Source organism: Amphiprion ocellaris, chromosome 12 (genome assembly GCF_022539595.1).
Source record: "Amphiprion ocellaris isolate individual 3 ecotype Okinawa chromosome 12, ASM2253959v1, whole genome shotgun sequence".
Lineage (NCBI taxonomy): Eukaryota > Metazoa > Chordata > Actinopteri > Pomacentridae > Amphiprion > Amphiprion ocellaris.
The window spans coordinates 13,619,022-13,640,803 of NC_072777.1; the positions used below are offsets into that span (position 1 = coordinate 13,619,022).

The 21,782-nt window shown below is 38.2% G+C and overlaps 1 protein-coding gene across 1 annotated transcript in view; it reads right to left on the bottom strand.

The window, feature by feature from the left end:
• Positions 1 to 21,782, bottom strand: part of afdna (afadin, adherens junction formation factor a) — a 114,030-nt gene that overhangs the window by 32,484 nt on the left and 59,764 nt on the right. Inside the window, exons 16-22 of the mRNA XM_055016179.1 lie at positions 11,812 to 11,884; positions 11,477 to 11,551; positions 10,985 to 11,080; positions 10,518 to 10,550; positions 10,100 to 10,198; positions 9,561 to 9,577; positions 4,634 to 4,858 (exon numbers count right to left, since the gene is read on the bottom strand). Coding sequence (XP_054872154.1) covers positions 4,634 to 4,858; positions 9,561 to 9,577; positions 10,100 to 10,198; positions 10,518 to 10,550; positions 10,985 to 11,080; positions 11,477 to 11,551; positions 11,812 to 11,884 — 618 coding nt within the window. The remainder of the gene's footprint in view (positions 1 to 4,633; positions 4,859 to 9,560; positions 9,578 to 10,099; positions 10,199 to 10,517; positions 10,551 to 10,984; positions 11,081 to 11,476; positions 11,552 to 11,811; positions 11,885 to 21,782) is intronic.

Here is a 21,782-nt window from a genome sequence, read left to right on the forward strand (position 1 = left end):
TCTCCTACTTTCCTGCAAGTATGTCCCACTTTTTCCATACAAACCTGCCAAAATGTGATTCTACCACAGACTTTATAATGAGTGCCAAGATGGACAAACGTTCTCCACCGCACACCTCGTAAACACCTCCTGCGTGCAGCTTTACAGGAAAGCAAGCGCATGTGTGTGTACGGTACATCCTCTCATTGTTCCAGCCCTCACAGGGGGGAATGCTCTCATGCTATTGTTCCATTTCTAGTATGAATCTATCAGCTAACAAACAAACACACAACCAATACATCAAGCACACTGAGGTAACAAACAGGCCAAATTCTGTGTTTGGAATTTGGAGTTCATTTTCTTTACACAGGAAGAGGGCTTTCACAAACCAGGTAATGCAAGTCCTTCCACCTCATGACTTTGAGGATCACTGCAAAATTTCAACAATTTAAACTTCTATTGACTGTCCGCAAATGTACACATCAGGAAGAACACTAACTCAAGATCTTTATAAATATATCTATATAAAATATAATTTAACAAAATTGAAAATTTCAAAATGGACTTACATTAAAATATTATAACCTACATGGTTTATTTTGGTAAAAGAAATAGCTTGAATAGTCATTTTACTTTGTTAACTGCTGCTTAAATACACTGTATACACCATGCATATGCTAAGTCTAGCACAATCATTTGAAGTCATATGCCAGTATCCAAAGCAGAGTAAACTGCCAGTTGGTATGAAAAGCTCCTTTGCCAGAAGCTTTGTCACAGCTCTATCTCATCCCTGATTGTAACACACTGCAAACTTAACTGCTTGTTTAAAATCTGTACAGAGGGAATGTTCTGTTCTTTATAGCAACTGATACAAGAGTAAACACTAACGAGGAGGAGGAGGCCGAGAGTTTCCTCAACCCCAGCTGGGAGCTGTCCAGAGGGAAGACAAACACAATACCATGAAACACACACATGTGGGTTTGACCAACATAGTATTTTTAAGGATACAGAGCTGCTGCTCCACTCATTTGTTCTCCTTTAAAGGTGGACAGTTTCTTACAGCTCAATGACTGAAACAACTGCTTTGACAAACTGGTTTAATAATATGGACCGATACTGCTGCTTTTAAACTGAAGTTCATTTCAAACAATACTTTTAGTTTGTTTTTTGGTTGCTTAATTATGTTAACTGTCAGACCAAAAAAAGTCTTAAACTAAAATCAGACGTTTCCTTAAGAATATTCATTGATAGAAAATAGGAAAGTCTCTCTACTAGTTTAGAATATGTAGTTTTACCATGAATTCGTGCATATTTCTGCAAAACCTGACTCAAGTGTCTTAATAGATTTAACTCAGGTTAAGGGATTAAAACACAACCAGTATTGACCAACTGTATGTTATTAAAAAAACAACACAACAAAATCATCCACATGTTGTGAAGTATCCTAACACCACTGAGAACATTACCCAAACTTTAGTTTTCACCTCCTGTGTGTACCTTAGTTTAACCATTGGCAGAACGGCCCTAAAAGCAAACAGTTAAAAGTGACGAACCACACGGCCATCACACTGGATAAGACAAATCCATAAACACTCAACCAGCTGCTACCTATTTTACCTGCAAGTGCTTCTGAATAAAGTCTGTATTTTAGCAAAAGCGATGGGAAAATTGTAACAGAGGACAACAATCACAATATAAAAAAGATCATAAAGAATCTGGTCAATCAAAAAACAAGCACAGTAAATGTAGATATCTTTGATCTGGCATACATTTGCACAAGTATGCACAAAACCATTCAGTTTTCACATTAAACACATTCAAAAATAACCCCAAAGGCAGCAGGAATTTGCAGAATAAATTTTCTCTTGAAAGTCCTTTTACCTGGTCTCTCCTGCCCACCACAGAAAACCACATGTTGCAGCAGCTTTTTAGTGTTGTCCAGACCAGTTTACACTGAGACGGCCAGACTGAAGGACACACAGGTGCACACCTGCTTTTTATCTCAGAGAGCGTTTCACTCTGCCAACATGAACAGACAAGTCCACAACGTCCCAATTACAACGGCTGGGAGTAATCCATTCAGCAATGTATAAAATCACTATTTATGGATGAAAACGTGGGATAAAAAAATGCTGCGAATTCCAACGTGTGGCAGGAAGGTCCTGGTCATTTTAAAGAGTTAGCTGAAAAAAATAATGTCTTTACGATGAAAAAGTGTCAAAACTGCTTGAAAAATTCCTTAAAAACCTGCAGTAGGAATTTATAAAGTTCTGTTAAGTCCAGCCTATGTGGTTAAAAAGCTGCAATAAATTCCTTGGATGTTTCCAATTTTTCCACAAGTTCCTAATTGCAGACTGTTTGTTAAGAAACAGTAAATTTAGGCTGCGATCCAGAGGTGAACTGTCGGCTGGGACGCCGGCTGGTCAGACTGAGGTGGAGCGCTGCTGCAGCTCCACCAGGCAAATACCACACACACACACACACACACACACACACACACACGCACACGCACACGCACACACACACTCTCTCTCACTAACACACTCACACACAGTTATATAACAGGACAGCGCTCAGCCCAGTTTACCGAGAATTCAAGCAGCTGTTTGACAAAATTTTCTCTACCTGCCCACACACACACACACACACACACACACACACACACACACACACACACATACCTGCCTCCTTCTCATACATCCACACAGCTTTGAAAATAAACAGAGCAAGGAGGTTTCCTCAGTACGTCCTTCCTTCCCACTCTTCCTCTCAACACACAGATTTCACACACATGCACAAAGCCACACAGGAAAGCTCTCGCCTTCAGCAGGAAACCCACTCTACTCAGAAGAAAGACAGAAAATGTCTTTATGTTATGTACAGGCAGCGAATACTATTAGTCTTATTACACGTATCCACCTTATCATTAGCAAAGACTAGAAGTTTTGTACATCAGTGACAAGAAGTTAACACGTTTTACATCTTTGTCCTCCATATGATAAGACACGGTCCTGTGAGGAATGCACTTAAGGGAAAATTTTGTTGATGGAAAGGCCTTAACTCAGAATTACGTAACTGTCTGGCCTGAAAGTGCAGGGTTTTCCCCAAAGGAAATTTGTTGGCCAAAGTGGACACCTAACTGAATTGCATTTGTCTTTGCCATTTGAAAATAATATCCGAGCGATATGAGACACCATGGTGGCTCTGAGGTGCGTAGCGTGTGCATGCCCTGCTTTTATCTCCAGCTCAGAATACTAAAATGCTTCCAAAATATTTCAACCACAAGAGAAGCAAGCAACAAACCCGGTGGTCTGCACTGGCTAGTACATTTTTTATTAATGTTAGGGAAGATGGAAGGTAATGATGACTTTCATCATGAAACACTCAGGATGAGTCAACTGTCCAAACTATAAAATTGGAGGGTGATGACGGAGATGTTGTTTCAACCACTTATGATTGGTTTGGGTGATGATGACTTAATATACAAGGTTTTATGCTTATGCTGTCTCTTAGGGTACATGGTTGTTCTGAATTTATGTTGTGTAGTAGGATTTTATGTTAGTCTTACATATGTTCATCGTATGTTTGAGGTGTTCTGTTATGTATCTTAAATATGCATAGCTGTAAGTATGCTACATACCTATTTTGATGATTTGATGATTATTCATTCAAGTCAGTATTTTTGAGGCAAAAATGCCAAACAAACAATGACTAGTGTCATCTTCTTAGTTGTAATGTTGTGCTGAAGATATATTGTGAATGTCAGTGAAACAAATCAAGCAATTTGAGGTCACCTTTGACATTTTTAAAACCGTTTTTTTGCTTTTTATAGGTAGTGTATTGTACCTTCTGGATTGCACCTTGTATGTTTCAAATTATCCTGTTCATTACATGTATATCGGGCAGGGATCTAAGTTATATGACATCCATCCTAATCTAATCAATCTATGCATAATATGTTCTGTTAGATCATTTTATTAATCCAATCTGGTATAAAAATACATATACTATTTTTTTAGAGCAAAAATAATTGAGTATGTATGCCAAATTTACAGCAAACATACGATAACTTGATGAATATGTACACTTCAAAACTGCAGCACAGCAGCGAAATGTATAATTTCCAATGGCTTTGTCGATAAATCTGAGGTGTGGGAACAAATAAACACGTGGACAGTGAAATTATCCCTCACCACACGCCCACTCCCTTTACAACAGCAAACTATACAGACCACGTTTTTGTCCAGGACTCATCCAGAAGTTTCTTTGCAGTGTCACTGTTTAGTCTCTGCACTGCTGTCAGACTCAACAGTGAAAGCAGTCTATTTAAAACAGCAGCCTATTCTGTCAGCACTGTGTTGCTCAGCCAGACACACACACACAGATCCAATGCTCTCCATCTCTACAGCCAGGGCACAGAAAATTATACTGGAGGGGAGAGCATTTCCTGTTAAATTCAAGTCAACATTTTTCTCTTCGGTTTCGGATTTAGTTTTAAAAGAATATGCCTTTTACACTGCAGGAGAAGTTTTCTTAGTAAACAAAAAAAAATCTTTAAAAAAAACTCAGACCAAAGATTCATAACAGTTTGGATTTAACAATTACTACACATGAACAGACACACATAAAATCTCTTTCAGGTAGCATTTCCTACCTTGGCAGCCACGATGCTGAGGCCCATGCCGTTGTGCTTCTTCAGGGTTACCGTGACAACCTCCGGCTCTTTCCTCATTGGCTGACAAGAGAGATGAACAGGAAGGACAAACTGTAAATGAGGATGGTACCTCTTAAATGAGTGTGTTACAGCCTCAGGAAAACTCAGTGAATGTAGTCTAATGTGTTCTCTCTGCCTGCCTCTGAAACATGGAGGAAAATGAGACTGTGGAGTAAAAAGAGGGAGGGATGAGAAAAGGGAGGGAAGGAATGAAGGAGGGATAAAGGGGAAAGGGGAAGACCACGGAGGAACCTGTGGTTGCTGGAATCAAGTCAAGAATGAAAACCACATCATGGCTACCCGCACACACACATAAACACACATATGCACACATATACACACTGGGGCTCATTTGAGCAGGGCTGGGTGACTGGGTGAGGAGAGACGGAGAAACAAAGAAAGAGAGAGAGCAACCAAGGTTTCCCACATCATGAAAAAATATTCTGACAAAGGATACTCCAAAATAAATAAGCTCATGTCAGACTTATACAAAAGTACGTCTGCATCGTATCGTGTATTCATGTTTGTTGGCATCTCAGTGTTGGTGTATGCGGCTGAACAGCCACTTGCATAAATGAACAGAAAGCGGTCCTTCCAGCATTTCACGATGTTGCGATCGCGCGAATTCAAGCAATCTCCGCGACTTCTGCATGACCTTGCAATTTTGTCCAATCACCGCAACTTTTCTGCCAGTCTTTAGGCCAGTCTCCCCTGAGTTCCACCAATCATAGCAGTCCCCAGCACAAACGTAATGCACTTACATCCCGAATTCACTTCCTTGTTTATGGTCTGAAGATGCAGACATGTCCCATTCTAATGTCTCTCATTTACCAACAGAACTTACTGCTGAAGACTGTGCAAAACAATTAATTCCCTGATGTTGTTCACCAAAGGGGAAGTAAACTGTTTTACACCAGTGCAATATTGTGGTGGAATACAAAAAAAAAAAGAATCGATTGATAAACACTTTTCTACCACAAAACACATTAGGAGAACGTCTGAAAGGAACGGACCACAGACCAGACAGATCACCATGATGGAAACTGTTGCATCCAGATCTGTTGGAGCTCTGAAAGAACGAAGGGACGTTAGATTAATTATTCCGCCAAGGAACATGGCGGAGTTATGTGACGATCGGCGAAATTTTCAGGAAAGTTCAGAAATGACACAAAGACCAAGTGATTCGATTTTGGCAGTGATGCGGCTTAAAGTTTGGATCCATGGCTTTTTTAAGGATTTCCCATTGAGATAGCGTCACAGCGTCTGATAGTGGCATGGTAACCATGGCAACAAGTGAACGCTACTCTCAGCAGCCTGCTGACGATCACATGATTGTGATCCTACTACTAATCCACCACTGTGGACGTATCGGAAATGATACAAGGAACAACTGATTAAACTGTGGGGGTTTTCCTGAGTCCCATCAATTTCCGGTGCCCGTTACATATTTAGGTCACCCGATTCGGTATGTGCACTTGCATAACACACACCTGTGTTCAGCGCAAGGTCAGGTAATGAACAGTCTTGGTGGAGTACTGCGCTCTCTGAGTGCTTGTCTTGTTAAATGATGTGACAAGTCGTGAGTGTGTGTGTGAATGTGTGTGTGCCAGGAAGTGAAATTAACTTTTTAAGCCACTGACAGATATGTCCAAATGTGATTCATTCCATAGTAAATTATCATTTTGTGCCTTAAATTTACCAACCACTTCATGTTAAGCCAGTATCTGGCTGCTGCTAATTTCCCACCATGGTATGCCAGCTTCTGTGTAAATGGGTTGGAGCGTTAAATAATTAATTTCGGAATAAATATTGTCAATTACAATGTTGAAACATGTTCTAAAAGCTGAAAAAAATGCAACTTTTTTAGCAATTGTCACTGTCTCCCGCAATTTCATCGCAACAAATACGCTTAAAACATCGCAACTTACATCGCAATTTTTTAGAAAAGCTGCCACGAATTCAGGCATTTCCGGGCGCAACAATCTGGAAAAAAGCCCGCGAAATCCTGGAGGGACTGAGAAAGCGAAGAGATTATTCAACAACGTGCAGGAACACCCAGAACCAAACAAAACAACCACCACACATCAACAGCAATACAACTACTGTTACAATAAAATTACAGCTACACCACCACATCAGAGAGTGAAGCTGCAGTGTTAATTTTCACAACTAAAATACAAGGTTGGATGTCAAAATTTCACACTTTCAGCTTGTTGTGTAAAGACAGTCACTAGCAAGCACTCACTTATATCCATCTTAGAAAAGTGGTGGTTTGGCTCTCACTGGGTCAACTTATCCGAGGCTTTTATCATAAAGCAGGTATAGCTTTCTGCCCACGGCAACCACTAACCTTTTGTTGCATAAAAGCAGCTTTACATCAAGGTGTGGGTATTTCTTAGGCATTTTTATGTCAACAGGGTGCTTTTAAATACCGCAAGCAGGAATGGAAAAAGAGGAGACATCCATTTTTTTTTTTTTTTTTTTAAAGATAATTAGAAAAATGCTAAATATGTGCCCCCAATAACCTGCCAAATGAAGAGCAGGCTGACCCTTACATCAGTGTCTTAACACCCCTCTGGTGCAGGAAGCACTGATGAATTTGAATTTGGCATCTAAGCATTGAAAGAACTTGGGAAAAAATGAATAGCCTACCACTAGCAGGCCCCAAAAGAAACATGTTATTCACACTATTGTTAAGTTATAAACTTATTCAGCACATGGTGAAACACAAATGTGTTTATTACTGAAACAAAACAACAGAAATGAGACGTCAATTAGACCTGTTAAAATATGCAAAATAGGCACCTAATTAGTCGAAATCAAAGTGTGTGGACTGACACAGGCAAAAGGGGGTTGCAATGCATTCTGGTAACAGCACCTCAATGTTACATTACCATTACCATTACACCCTTTACCCCAAAATGTTCCTTCTGTCCACACAAATCCAACATGCTGAGCTACTTGTTTGAATAACAGTCTTCAGTATTAATATTACTACCAGGATACATCTCTTCTAGCAGCTTGAAGGAGGAGTTAGAAAAAAAAATACACAAGACCTAAGCCATTTATAGCAATTTTGAGTCCACATTTGTTGTTGTTTCACTTGCAAATACCACTCTACAAGCACTGGGTGCTGTTTAGGAAGAAGCCACCTTTTCTTTTGAAAAAATAAATAAATACTGAAGATAATTCTGATAGTGTTAGAAGTCCTTTTGGTCTGCATGTAGGTTTTATCACATTTAGAATATATAAACACACTACATCATATCCACGGTGTTGAAGTAGATGTAGAGCAGAATGGTACTTGTGATGGCATAAGAGCTCCAGACGAGCCAGGCCTCAACCCTCCAGTCGGCCTGAACACACACCATTAATCAAAGTGCGTGTGTGTGTGTGTGTGTGCGTGCGCGTGCGTGCGTGCGTGCGTAAGAGAGAGAGACGCCTGCATTATGTCGAGTCTATAGTCATGAAATAGTAGAGCAGGGATAAACAGACCAATTACAGAGGAAGTGGCTGTCTGTGCGCGTGCAAGTCTGTGTTTGTGTGTGTGTGTGTGTGTGTGTGTGTGTGTGTGTGTGTGTGTGTGTGTGTGTGTGTGTGTGTGTGTGTGTGTGTGTGATGAAAAGAAGTCTATTATTTACTGCTCCAGGCTCACTAACTAACTTCTGCACTGTGATTGGTGTTGATTAAATTGTGTGTGCACAAGTGTGCTTATGTGTGTCTGTGAGGGTTGTTATGAGAAGTAAATAGCTACTTCTGAAGTCACTGTAATCACTGCCTTCCAACTGGGAGACCACACACACAGACACACACACACACACACACACACACACACACACACACACACACACACACATTCTTGTATGGGCACACAAAGTGAGATCCGAGTATATTAACCTAGGAAGTGAGGACCACCCTTTCTGCTATACTTAGAGAGAAATGAATGTTACATTTCGACAGTAGGTGGCTCCCTGATTCCAGTTATCACCTCAGATTCCTCAAAAAACAAAGAATAAAAATCAGTATAGTCAATCACAGATTACCACTGAAGTGAAGAACTTTTTTGTAGGGTGTGCTTATGGGGTTCGCCCAGCAGGGGGTGCAGTTGGGGTCATTTCTTATTAGAGCATAGAACTACATTATGACTTTGGCTATCATAATCTTCACTTTGCTACTATTTAAATTTTACAGTGCAGACAAATAATTGAATAATATGTAAGTTTAAATGTTGTAGACAAGAGTTGTAACAGTTTGAGGAGAATAGACAAGCAGAATACTAACTCTAACATACTCAATCTTGTCACCATAAACAGTGCACAAAGACACAATGTACTTGTGCCAATTCCCATGACCAGCACCGTATTTATTTATTTTCACGCCAGTTTCAAACTCAGCTGCTGCTTTAATTCATCCCATGCCATTAAACTTTGACAAATAAATCCAAAGATATCGCCTTGGAAATACTTTCTCATTAAGCAATTGTTGTATAATATGTGTGAACATTTTGAAATTGCCTGACTGTAAATAAATGTTAAATTGCACATTCAAGCACCTTAGCTGCCATAGTAACTACAAAAATGCAGAACAAATCCAAACAGCGCCTCAACAAGCATGAACAGTGCCTAATTATTAAATTGATATAACTAGAACATGTATCTGTACTGTACATTGAAGATCTTCAAAGTGCAGTTGCTTCCTAGCAGACCCCTGCAGTTCAAAGCGGACTATTGTGTTGTACACAAAGTTCTTTATGTCCTTCCAGGATCTTCCCATCCAAGGTGCGCTCTCCTTTTTAAGACATTGTAGACAGGGCTCTTTCCCTGGAACTCGTCGCACTCCTTTCAGCGTCACTCCATGGTCTCTTCACCTTTAAAACAGGTTTCTCTATAAACAGCAAAGACAGAAAAGACAAAGAATGGCTTCAAAATTAGTCACAGAGAACACATAACTGTAGTTTTGAAGTACAGTGCAGTCACACAGTTATTGATGTATAGAAGCAGATAGATGGTCCTCTATTTTAATGTTTGCTGAATTTATATGTAGTCTGAGTGTTTTGAAAAGTGTCAGAAATAAAATGTATTATTATTATTATTATTATTATTATCAATAATGATAATAATAATATAATAATAATAATAATAATAATAATAATAATAAACATATTATTCTTATTATTGTTATTATTATTATTATTATTATTATTATTAATAATAATAATAATAATAATAATAATAAATAATAATAATAATAATAAATAAATTAATTAATTGTAGCTTGGCACTTAAAGAGTAGTAGTAGTAGTAACTGATGCTTCATTTCAAATTAAATGAGCACAGAGCATGACACAAAAAAGCTAACTGCTCAATTCATTACACTCTGGACTGTTTATGTTTTTGAAGAACTTACTCAGCACACCCTCTTCCACAGTCTTATTCTGTTTCCCTCTCTTCTTCTTCTTCTGTGAGCGTTTCTGTCTTGTTCCTGGACTCTGATCTACTGCAACAACTGTAACAGACAAACATTAGCACCTGTTAATAAAATCTCAGGGACAATGTGTGTTCAGTTAACTGTTCACATGCTAAAATTCAGAGGCAGCAGCTCTTCACAGGGATATTACTTTAATAGACAGCTATTAAAAATGACAGAATATATTTTCTGTAATGGAACATTCATCTCATAATTATAATAAGCTGCATGGATAAACGGGAAGAAATTGTGTTTCCTAATTAATAAACTTGAGAGGAAAGTAGTGCTCTTCTTTTTATTAACAGAGAATCACAAGAAAATTGTTTGTGTATTTCATGATGAACACTATTTCACTCACCATCCAATTCTGATGAGAGGTCTGAGCCACCATCTGGAAAACAAGAGCAAAGATAAAGTGAGACCTCATCCTCCGCAGTGTATAAAAAGAAGACAGCTGAAGCATAAAACTGTGTAAAGAGGCCTACAATTTCAGATTCATGATACATCACAAGGCATGAGCTGATGTCACTTCCAGGTACACCAAGCCCTTACAACCACAGAGTAGTCAGACAAACCTGCTATTCCTACAATGAATGTGCAGCTTTATTGATATATTTGATCTTTGCTGAAAGAGGAATAAAATAATTCAGTAACACATAAATCAACTTTCATGTCTGTGTACATACACAATCTGACTGAAGGGCAAACTCCAGAATTCCTCATATTAAAATTCTAAGGGACATGAATGCAATTTCTGTTGCAAGCCTTTTGCACATATAGTCACAGAAAGCTCTTAAGACAGCTTTGAAGGTTTAAAGAACTTACCTGTAGCTTCCACAGTCTTGGTCTGTTTTCCTCTCTTTTTCTTCCTCTTCTTCTTTTGTGGGGTTCTGTTAACCAGATGTGTTCCTGGACGCTGATCTACAACAGGTGACAGACAATAGCACCTATTAGAGAAGTCTCAGGTGTGGTGGATATTCAGGGTCCATGTGTAATCAGGTGCTGACTGTAAAATCTGATTACCACCACCTGACAGTTGGCTGTTAACATTTACTTTCTTTGGTCAAAACTGCAAGCAGCAGGACAGGATGATGATTTAACATTAAAAGGCATACTAGATATTTACTGTGATGGAACATCACTCACATAACTGTATATGAGTATCAAACTGTGCTGACAAAATGGATGAAATTTGTACTTCATACACTTGAGAAAACTAGTGCGATTCTTTTAACTGAAGTATAGAAACATCAAACAGGGTCCTTTGCCAAAGAAAATTGTTTTTTGTATACATCATAATGAAGCCATTTCACTCACCATCTAAAACTGAACTCCCGTCCTCACTGCAGGGCTCACATCTCATCTCAAGGGATGAGAGTTCTGAACCACCATCTGGAAAACAAGCAAAAAAATGTAACTATCCGTAGCATTTATGACCTCTATTTTAGTATTTATGACCTTTATCTGTCTTCATGGTGTTGACCTCTGTTAATTTTAACATCTTTTGTCAGCCTGCATGAACCCATTTAGTTTGCCTGCACTCACTAATCATCTACATTGTCATGCTCAGCTTAATGAAATGATTACTAGACAATAAAATGGTGGGCAGAGCTGTGATATAGACTACAGACTATAAACTCCATGTCACTCACCATCTGAATGTGAATTCCCATTCTCACTGCAGGGCTCATGTCTCTTTGGGGGATGAGAGGTCAGAACCTCCATCTGAAAAACAACAGAACACAAAGTGACCCCTCGTCCTCTGCAGTGAATGAAAGGTCAATAATGTATGTATGTTCTGTTGCTTAGTGACAGAACTGAGCTGTAGCTTGTCTTGCCAGGATATTAAATCTAGGCCTAAATGGTGTCAGGGCCATTCTCATGCACGTCTGGAGCCCATTGATGAAACTGGAACCATATTTAGTCTGAATTATGTTCGCGGCCTAACTTTCATGCAGTTGGTCTGTGTGTTTCCTGAGGGCTGAATTATGAAGTGAGATTAATGGGCTAGCAGGTATGTTTGAGCATTAAGTCTTCAGTGAAAGTGGCTCTGTTTAAACCTGCTAGATCTCCATGGTAACTGATGCTGTGGAGCTACATCTCCATGGTTACTGATGCCGTGGAGCTAGATCTCCATGGTTACTGATGTGTTGGAACTAACCTGGTCCAGATCAGGTTATGTTCAGTTGTTAGTTTACTAAGTGTTTCCTGACAATTTTTTATGAGCGATACAAATTCTCAGCTGATGAAATAGGTTTTATCTGTAAACTTGCCAATCTGTACATTGCTAAAACCACTGAGTGAAGCTGTTGCAGTATCACACATTGGATGAATCACGTTGCCGTGGGAACTGACATGTATGCGGTTGGTAATGCAGAAAACGCATAAATGTGTTTCATTCTGATTTGTTGTCAAGTCTGTTTACTCTGCTGGTACTGCAGCGGATAGAACACTGGTTAGAACATTGATTATTTATCAGTATTCATTACAGAGAATATTAATCAGTAACTTCAGTTTCACTTTGATTTAGTTCAAATTAAAGTGATTTCCTTCATTATGATACAGTGTCCGACCTACATGCACTTCAGTACAATATCATGTTTAAATATCTGCTGCTGTCGGGTAGAAATATTTGGCTGCATTCATCAATAAAATAAATTCATTACACACATTTATCAGTTTTCTACCAGCATTCCTATCACATTTCCAATAGTATCTTTTTACCATCATAAATTAGGTATGTTCCTCATAGTTCTCCATTAAAACAACCTGTTGACTGAAGCATCTGAACAACATTGACTCATTTAGTGCAGAAAACAAGTCAAATGATGCCTTAAACTCTACTATTTGTGTGACAAGTTCATAACCACCTTCATACCTGTTAACTGACAGGTTTTAGTTTTTGTCGAGCTGAATTCTACAAATAAAGCCTGACTGTGTTAAACTGCCTTCATAGTTCAGTCCTCTGGCCTGCTAAATACTGTAAACAGTAGAAAAGCTGCACCAGTTAAAATAGAAGCATCTCGTCAAATTTAAAATCCCCTTCTACTATATTGATTATAGCTCTGGGTCAGTTCAATCTTGCTTAAAATTCACATTATTATACAAAAAAAATCTACATTACACTAGTAGTTATAAGTGACTACAACTTAACTGAAGTTAACAACCCTGTTTTACAATAAAAACTCAAATGTGATAAGTTTCTTTTTTGCACAATAGTTTAACATAAACAGCAGTAACAGACTAGAAAAAACAGAAATCTGAGGTTTCAGTCTTACCTTTACATGCTGTTTGCTAAAATCGCCTTCCACTGATGATTCAAAGTTTAAATCCCACAACTCTGCTCTTCAGCGTTAGTCCTGCTTGTTGCTGTTCAGCCTCGCCCTGCAGTGTGGAGGAGGGGAGCCTGACCCTGAAGGGAGGGGAGCCTGACCCTGAAGGGAGGGGAGCCTGGTCCTGAAGGTGGAGGAGGGGAGCCTCACCCTGAAACCAGCAGTGAAGGTGCAGGGGGGAGCCCCTCCCCTTGATGGGCCATCAGCCACCACTTAAGGAGCAGCAGAAACTGCTCACAATATTCACCCTAAACAGCAGCATTCACCTCAGCATGTATACACTGTTTACTGGCTGCAGAGCTGGAAACTCACTGAATTAACTGTCAAATCTGAATGTTAACAGTAAAGTCCCTCTCTTGAAGTTTAACAGTAGTTAACACCCATTATCACTGTTGGAAATTCTTTGGTGAAGTAACAGTAACAACACTGCAGAATAAACATACTTAGCAATGAGTTAAAGCTGTGCATTCAAAAGTTTTACTTTTTTAAACAAAAAAACTAAATCAAACATGTTAAACTGAAAGGTGGGGGAAGGGCAGGTTCCTGCAGAAAAGTGAAGAAGTGAAGACTGGAGAGGCAGCAGCAGTGAAGGTGCAGGGGGGACCCCTCCCCATGATGGGCCATCAGTGAAGGCTGAGCTGCAGAAACACAAAACTCTCTGACCCACGGTATTCAGCCTAAACTATAGTATTCACCCTAAACTATAATATTCAGCCTAAACTACAGTATTCAGCCTAAACTACAGTATTCAGCCTAAACTATAATATTCAGCCTAAACTACAGTATTCAGCCTAAACTACAGTATTCAGCCTAAACTATAATATTCACCCTAAACTACAGTATTCACCCTAAACTACAGTATTCACCCTAACCTATAGTATTCAGCCTAAACTACAGCCTAAACTACAGTATTAACCCTAAACCACAGTATTCAGCCTAAACTATAGTATTCACCGTAAACTATAATATTCAGCCTAAACTACAGTATTCAGCCTAAACTACAGTATTCAGCCTAAACAACAATATTCACCCTAAACTATAATATTCAGCCTAAACTACAGTATTCAGCCTAAACAACAAAATTCACCCTAAACTATAATATTCAGCCTAAACTACAGTATTAAGCCTAACCTATAATATTCAGCCCTAAACTACAGTATTCAGCCTAAACTACAGTATTCACCCTAAACTATAATATTCAGCTTAAACTACAGTATTCAGCCTAAACTACAGTATTCAGCCTAAACTACAGTATTCAGCCTAAACAACAATATTCAGCCTAAACAACAATATTCAGCCTAAACTGCAATAATACAGCATTAACCTTGCTGCTGTCATACATACATACATACATACATACATACGTTCTTACATACACATACATAGTCATTTATAAATTCATTCATTCATTCATTCATTCACATGAAGGGTAATATTTTGATGACTCCATTTTTCACTATATTTGATAAAAAGCAAGCCTAAAAAATACTTTACATTCCAAAATGTACCGAAAGCTACTAAATAGCACTGGTGAATGTTTGATTATATTAACTTTATCAATGATACAAACATTGGGCAGAATTTTAGGAAAATGTTCCATAATTTCTGGAAGGCCAATAATTTTGGCTTCAACTGTACAGGTGGAGTTGCCACTCACTCCACTGATCCCTGAGCAACACACACTGAGACCATGTGCTATACATAGAACAGTGTTCCTGCCCTGTAGCTGCTGTACATTCTTTCAACATTCAATTCATATGTGTTTAATGATAAGCAGGCTAGTCTAAGGGAGAAAACTGGATTTTCAATATCGTAGCAACAAGCAGTCCAAGCACTGTTCTTCAGATGCATGTCAGTGTAAATAATCTGTAGGTAGAAAGCCTTATTATCTCTCAGTTCTGTCCAGCTGTGTTTGTGCTAGATTATGTGAGCAAAGCGGAAACAATTAGGAGGTTATGGGTTTAGACACAGATATAAATATGGATTTTACTGCTGATGGTAAAACATGTTTTGTTTGAAATGTTTTATAGCTTCATCTGCACAACCACAAAATATAACATTTCTCTAAAAATGCAGAAAAGCTAAGTGAAGGCACCAGGTTTTTACTCTGGATGCTATCAATGTCATTATCAGTATCTTGACATTGTTATTACTAAAATGCTGTGGTCTTCAGTTCTTTAAATGAATAAGAGTAATCACACTGTACTGTGGAGAAAATATAGGGCACTCTCTCCACAGTAGTTACAACAGAAGGGCCTTCCAGGTTTATAGACTTTCAATCTGCACTCAAATGATCATTAAACTTACTGTACTTCATCCTGAGTATTACCTGTATGTTTGTGATATGTTTTATGCCAATCCATCTAATAGGTGAAGATATTTCACTCTCAATAAAACCTCTGTATACAAGGCATCCTCTGAAGACCTTGCAACATTCAGAGCAATCCAGCAGATAGTTTTTGAAATGTATCTCAAATAGTGTCCATATATCTCAATAGTGACATAGAGAGAGAGAGAGAGAGAGAGAGATAAGAGATGCAGAGAACCCAACCTTTATTTTTAGTTTCCCTGTCAGGCATCAGGACAGCCAAAGTCAAGTTTGTCTTTTTTCCATGAGCAAAGTAAAGTTAATGAATGAAGCTCAACACTTCAAATGGTCACATTAAATGTGCAATTTTGCTCAAGAGTAGGAAAAAAACTGAAGTGACCAGTGAAGAACACAAAGATATTATTCTCATTAAGGAGATATAGCAGTCTGAACAGAGGTCATTGTACTGATGACATCATGCAACAAAATAGACACACTGAATTTACCATGGAAGCTGTTGTAGTTAGCATGGCTAGCATTTATGTTAGCCATGCTAACTACATTATCAAGTTTCATTATCTCTGAACAACCTTCTCAATAAAGAACTCTGAACCAACAGAGATGTCCATTGGGGTCTGATTAAAAAACTTGTTCCATATATACTGTGTAAGAGTTAATATTGTTGCAGTTTAAATCTCAGTAAGTCATGTATGAACACCTAAACATACATGTTTAGGTGCTCATTTGGAACTGATTCTGCAAGGCTTGACATATTAATGTTGACACATTTCTCATCTTCATTTTTATGGAAATCAGCTTCTAATGCATTCATAGCTGTCACATGTAAAGAACATACACCTAAAACTATACATCTTTAATATCTGTTATCTTTACCTCAGCATATGTAAAATCCTCTTTTAACACCTGTTTACTTGCTCAGCAGTTTAGACCACAATTACAGTTGTGCTCATAAGTTTACATACCCACAATTTATAAATATGTACTGTTCTTTAATGAAAACATGAATGATCAGAGCAAATACATTTTCATGATAGTAAATAACTTTTATCTGACCACTAACCCTAACTGAAAGAAATGTTTTTCCATGATCAAACATATTTTCTGAAAAAATGTACAATATTTCACAAATTTGCCAATGTATGCTAACTTATGAGCACAATTGTAATAGTACATGCTCATACTGTAAATAAATAATAGAAGTGCTGTGTAAATATTCTAAAAGGGAAAGCTACTTCAGGGTGCACCAGAGTCAGAAACACCAGCCACTTAGTGACAATGGTAGTGTAATGTGATCACAAATTATTTAAATTCCTTATATGTATTTCATACTGTCACACACTTTTAATTTCATGCTTAAATTCTGTAATTTATTTGAAAAATACCAGTAATAAGTACATTATATTGAGTATAGTGACAATAAACAGATTCTTTCTGAACTGTACACCCTTCTCTTGTGCACCGACTGTGCTGAGAAGTAAAAGAGAATGAAACCTCCTTAATATGCTGTCTGATAGGCCGTAAGGTCACAGACATTTCTCACAGGCAGCCTACACATGAAGAAGAAACACAAGTCGAACACAAGTCATGTGAGGTTTACACTGAAAGAGGTTTTAGGTTATGAGACTCATTATCATGAATGTAAGTCAATTAAATTCAAACTCTTTTTTTAATTATTTGTAAAGTGAGACATAAATATTAAACTACCATGCCATTCCATATAATGTACTTCATTGAACTCAATCCTCTGTCTCCTTCTATTGTTATGGTCGCATGGGTGCAGTAACTGCAATGACCAAAGAGGGAGCCAGAGAGCAAAACATATTTTTCTGGCTCAGGCCATTGCAGTAACTGCAATGACCAAAGAGGGAGCCAGAGAGCAAAATATATTTTTCTGGCTCAGGCCTTTAGAGGCCGCTAGAGAGTGGGAAAACGATTTTTCTCACTTGGGTACAGTACAGTAGGGGGCAATAGAGAGTAAAAAGTGTGTGTACTCAGAATATATACACACACCAAAGTGTGTGTATTTTTTTAGGGTTTACTATTTTTGTGAGGACCAGTCTGAAACTTTGTCAGAAGCCTAGATATGACCTCTGGAAGCCATTGCAGTGAAAATAAAGTGAGGACCGGCCTAAATGTCCTCACTTTGTAGTTTGGTCCTCACTCCAAGGGTTAAAAATTCACACTGGTCCTCACCATGATAGCCGTACAAACACACACACACACACACACACACATGAAGCCATGTCTCTGACATACATATTCTCTCCCTCTCTGTCTCTCTCTCTCTGTCTCTCTCTCTCTCTCTCACTCACTCTCTCACACACACACACACACACACACACACACACACACACACACACACACACACACACACACACACACACACACACACACACACACACACACACACACACACACACTGACGTAGCTCTGTGGGAGCCAGCTGGGTCTTCTGCAGCAGCACTATCACACATGAATAACCAAGGCTTCTGCTCTGCTCTGCAGCACTGACTATTCAATACCTGACAGGGTGCCTTATGGTGTGTGTGTGTGTGTGTGTGTGTGTGGTGTGTGTTGTGTGTGTGTGTGTGTGTGTGTGTGTGTGTGTGTGTGTGTGTGACTGAGAACCATCCATATGAGCATACAGTTAGTTGCATGTGTCTCTGTCAATCACTGTCAAACTGAAACAGGGTTTAAAAAAAGTGAGGAAAAGCAAAGCAAGAAGAACCAGTGTAACATGCAGATCGATTAGCGATCCTGTGATGCTCTATTGAACACCACAGCTTTACTCTTTTAGCTCTTGATCTCCTCTACATTAAAGCTGTGCTCAAGTTTTGTTAGGAACAAGCAAATCAGTTTTTCTCACAAAAGTCAGCTGCCTCATACCTGGATGTATCTAAAGCAGCTGTATTTTAATGGCAAATGAGTGTATGTTTTGACAGATTCTCTTCCACATAATAAAAGGTTGCAGTTTGTTGTGCATGCTGGAGTGAATTCAGGGACTGTAGAGTTAATAAAGTGAAAAACTACTTGTTTTTATGTGTTTTCCTGTGCACAGGTTTATGTTGAGACATGTTCAGTCGTGATTAGGAGTAGTTTGTTCAATGTGGAATGGCCACCTATCTCAGGTATTGATTTTTAGCCATGCCAACAGCGGTCTGCGGGCTGATCAGTCCACCACTTTGGACAAGACTGAAATATCTCAACAATTACTGGATGGACTGCGGTAAAATATGGTGCAAGTGCAAAGGCTGTTTCCAGAGGAAGGAACTTTATGTCTAGTGGCTTTTGTGAGTTTCTCATTCTTGTTTTTAATTAAATATCTCAAGATCACATGTCATATAATCTAATTTAATAAATTTTAAAAATTTTAAAAAATTTTTAAAAAATTTAATTTAATAATATAATTTAAAATTTACATTTAAAATTTAATTTAATAATATAATTAAGATGAAATCTATTTCTTTGGTCTTTTTGTGGCATCCAACTTTTCATCCAGTGCATCAGGTCAAATTTGACTGTGCAATACTTTGGTTTTAATGACAGAAATTTTAACGGATTTTTGCCCTTTAATGGTACAAATTTAAAATAGTAATATTTTTTTTAAACTCATTTTACAAAGTGAGATAACATATGTGATATAAAACTGCTACAACAAACAGCAGGACACATACAAGCTAAGATTTGTTTTTAGATTTCTTCAAACATGCAAGATGCACAGAGAAGCTTCCGGCCTTTTCCTTTTCAGACTATATTTACTGGCCTGTTTATTTCATTTTTTTTAATAAGACTTTAAAGATCACATACCCAAAGTGTTTGCATGGGTTAGCGCACTATTAGAATTTTGTATGCATTTTTCTTACAGTCAGCCATTATTTATGCCCATTTCTATATGGTAGCTGTGAAAATCATTGACAGACTCATAAATACTTTCATTATTTGTATATTCCATTGCTATGAACCAGTCTGCAGTACTTTCTCATCAGTGTAACATGAATGCAAATACATTTGAAAAGCATACTAACCACCAAACACTTGTGTCTCTACACTGCAATGCAGTAGCACTGCTTGTAATTCTCTGATGAAATGCAGAGGGTCATGTAGGTCTGTATTTAGAAGGAATATGCAGGCAATCAAAACAAACTCTGTGCCAAATTAGCTTGTGTGAATTGGTCCATAAGGCAATCTTCCACATAATAATAACAATAAGCAAAACAATTTAGCACAACTACACATCAACCACTGACCTCTTCATTCACTCCAAAGCACATTTTTTATTTATTTTTTTTTTAACTTAACTGTGATGTTTTGTTGGCATTTTTATTCCCCACGGTTTTCCATCACTACTGATTTGTGGCTATCTTTAGCTGTATTAATCAGCACTGTTCAGCCCAAGTGCCCAGCAAATGAATTCTTGGCAAGGATAAAATTGCAACATCCCGTCACTTCTCACAGGTGTAAATGAACCATGATAACACCCATGTCAAGCGGAAGTGAACGTCTTGCTGTGGGGAGGGTTCCTGACATTTTTTTAAATTATTATTTCTGCTGCTCAGCTGGGCGATGCAGCAGAATTCATGACAGCAAGGAAAATGAAAAATGCGAGGTACACATACTTGATTCAAATAAGTGGGGATTTGGGAGAACTGCTCTTCAGACTTTTTTGTCTGCAAAAGCCTGTTTTTTCTACCGTCTCCTCCTTCTCCTGTCCTGTACTCGTCTTAGTACCCTGTAATTTTGCCTCCATAATAACACTCCATTCTTCTCTTTACCACCGGTGCAGCTATTTGGTCATGTCTACCTAAAAAAGAAAGAAAGCCAGTATGCACTATTGACCAGTAAAATACAAACCCAGGATTTCAGCACGTCTTAGCCATTATTGTTTCACATATAATGTAGTATACAACAGGGTTTCTTTGAAAAACTGTTGTATAAATTTTGAATGATGTTAGATTCTGGATATTTGTACAGGTCAGGCTGTGCTGCTGTGTTGCAAGGTGATATAGTGCATGATTTCAACTCTAAATGTTTATATAATCGTGGATGCTGCATTAAAAGAAATTGTGACTAACAAGCTCCTCCAAAATACAACCAAGCAAGGTTTTTCTAAAAGCCACTACAATTAATATTTTTAAATAACTATGTATCAGATGAGTATTTGGTTAAAAGGGTCACTAGTAGCGATTATCATCTGACTCTGAAATTACCCATGGCTCTGTAGAGCTTCACAGAATCCTTTTGTTCGCTATTTTGGTTTTCCAGCCTGTAGCCTTTGTGTTTTAGTTCACTCTCACTCCTCTCCTCATTTACTGGAAAAGCAGTGAGCAACTAGTGAGTGAACATCCAGAATTTAGCAGGTGAAGAGCCAGTTATTTCCATTATGTGATGGTAGAGAGAAAAAAAAGCAAGCCGGATGACTAAATACTTGTCTTACAATTATTAGTTGGCCAGATACACTGCTCCAAATTAATGCTACTGTTTCTCCGTTATTTAAAAAAAAAAATCCTTGTTGTGTTGACAGCCAGTTTGATGCCCCAATGTGCGAAAAAGTCATGTATTGTACGTTTAATGGGAGAGTACTCAATGTAAAGTTCTTTTCAAAGCAACAGAAATATTCTCATTTTAACAGTGACTGTTTAACTTGGAACTTTACTTATTTATTATTATGCTACACCAGAAGGTGTCTTAGGGTAAATGCAAATTGCCGATCCTTTGAGTTGTGACATATTCAGAGTTTTTTAAAAAAACTATTGACTGCCATAAGATTTGGACTTTAGCTTCTGAACAGAGCCCTCATTTGAACTGCCAGCTGTTGCAGCCACATTTGACAAGCTGCTCTTAGTAAATGGAAAGTTTAAGATTTACAGTTTTGTAGCTTTTCTAGAAATAGTTTCAAGTCGTTCTACTGCTGCTGACACGACTTTACATTGTTGCTACTGTGGTATGCCTGAAATGAATCCAA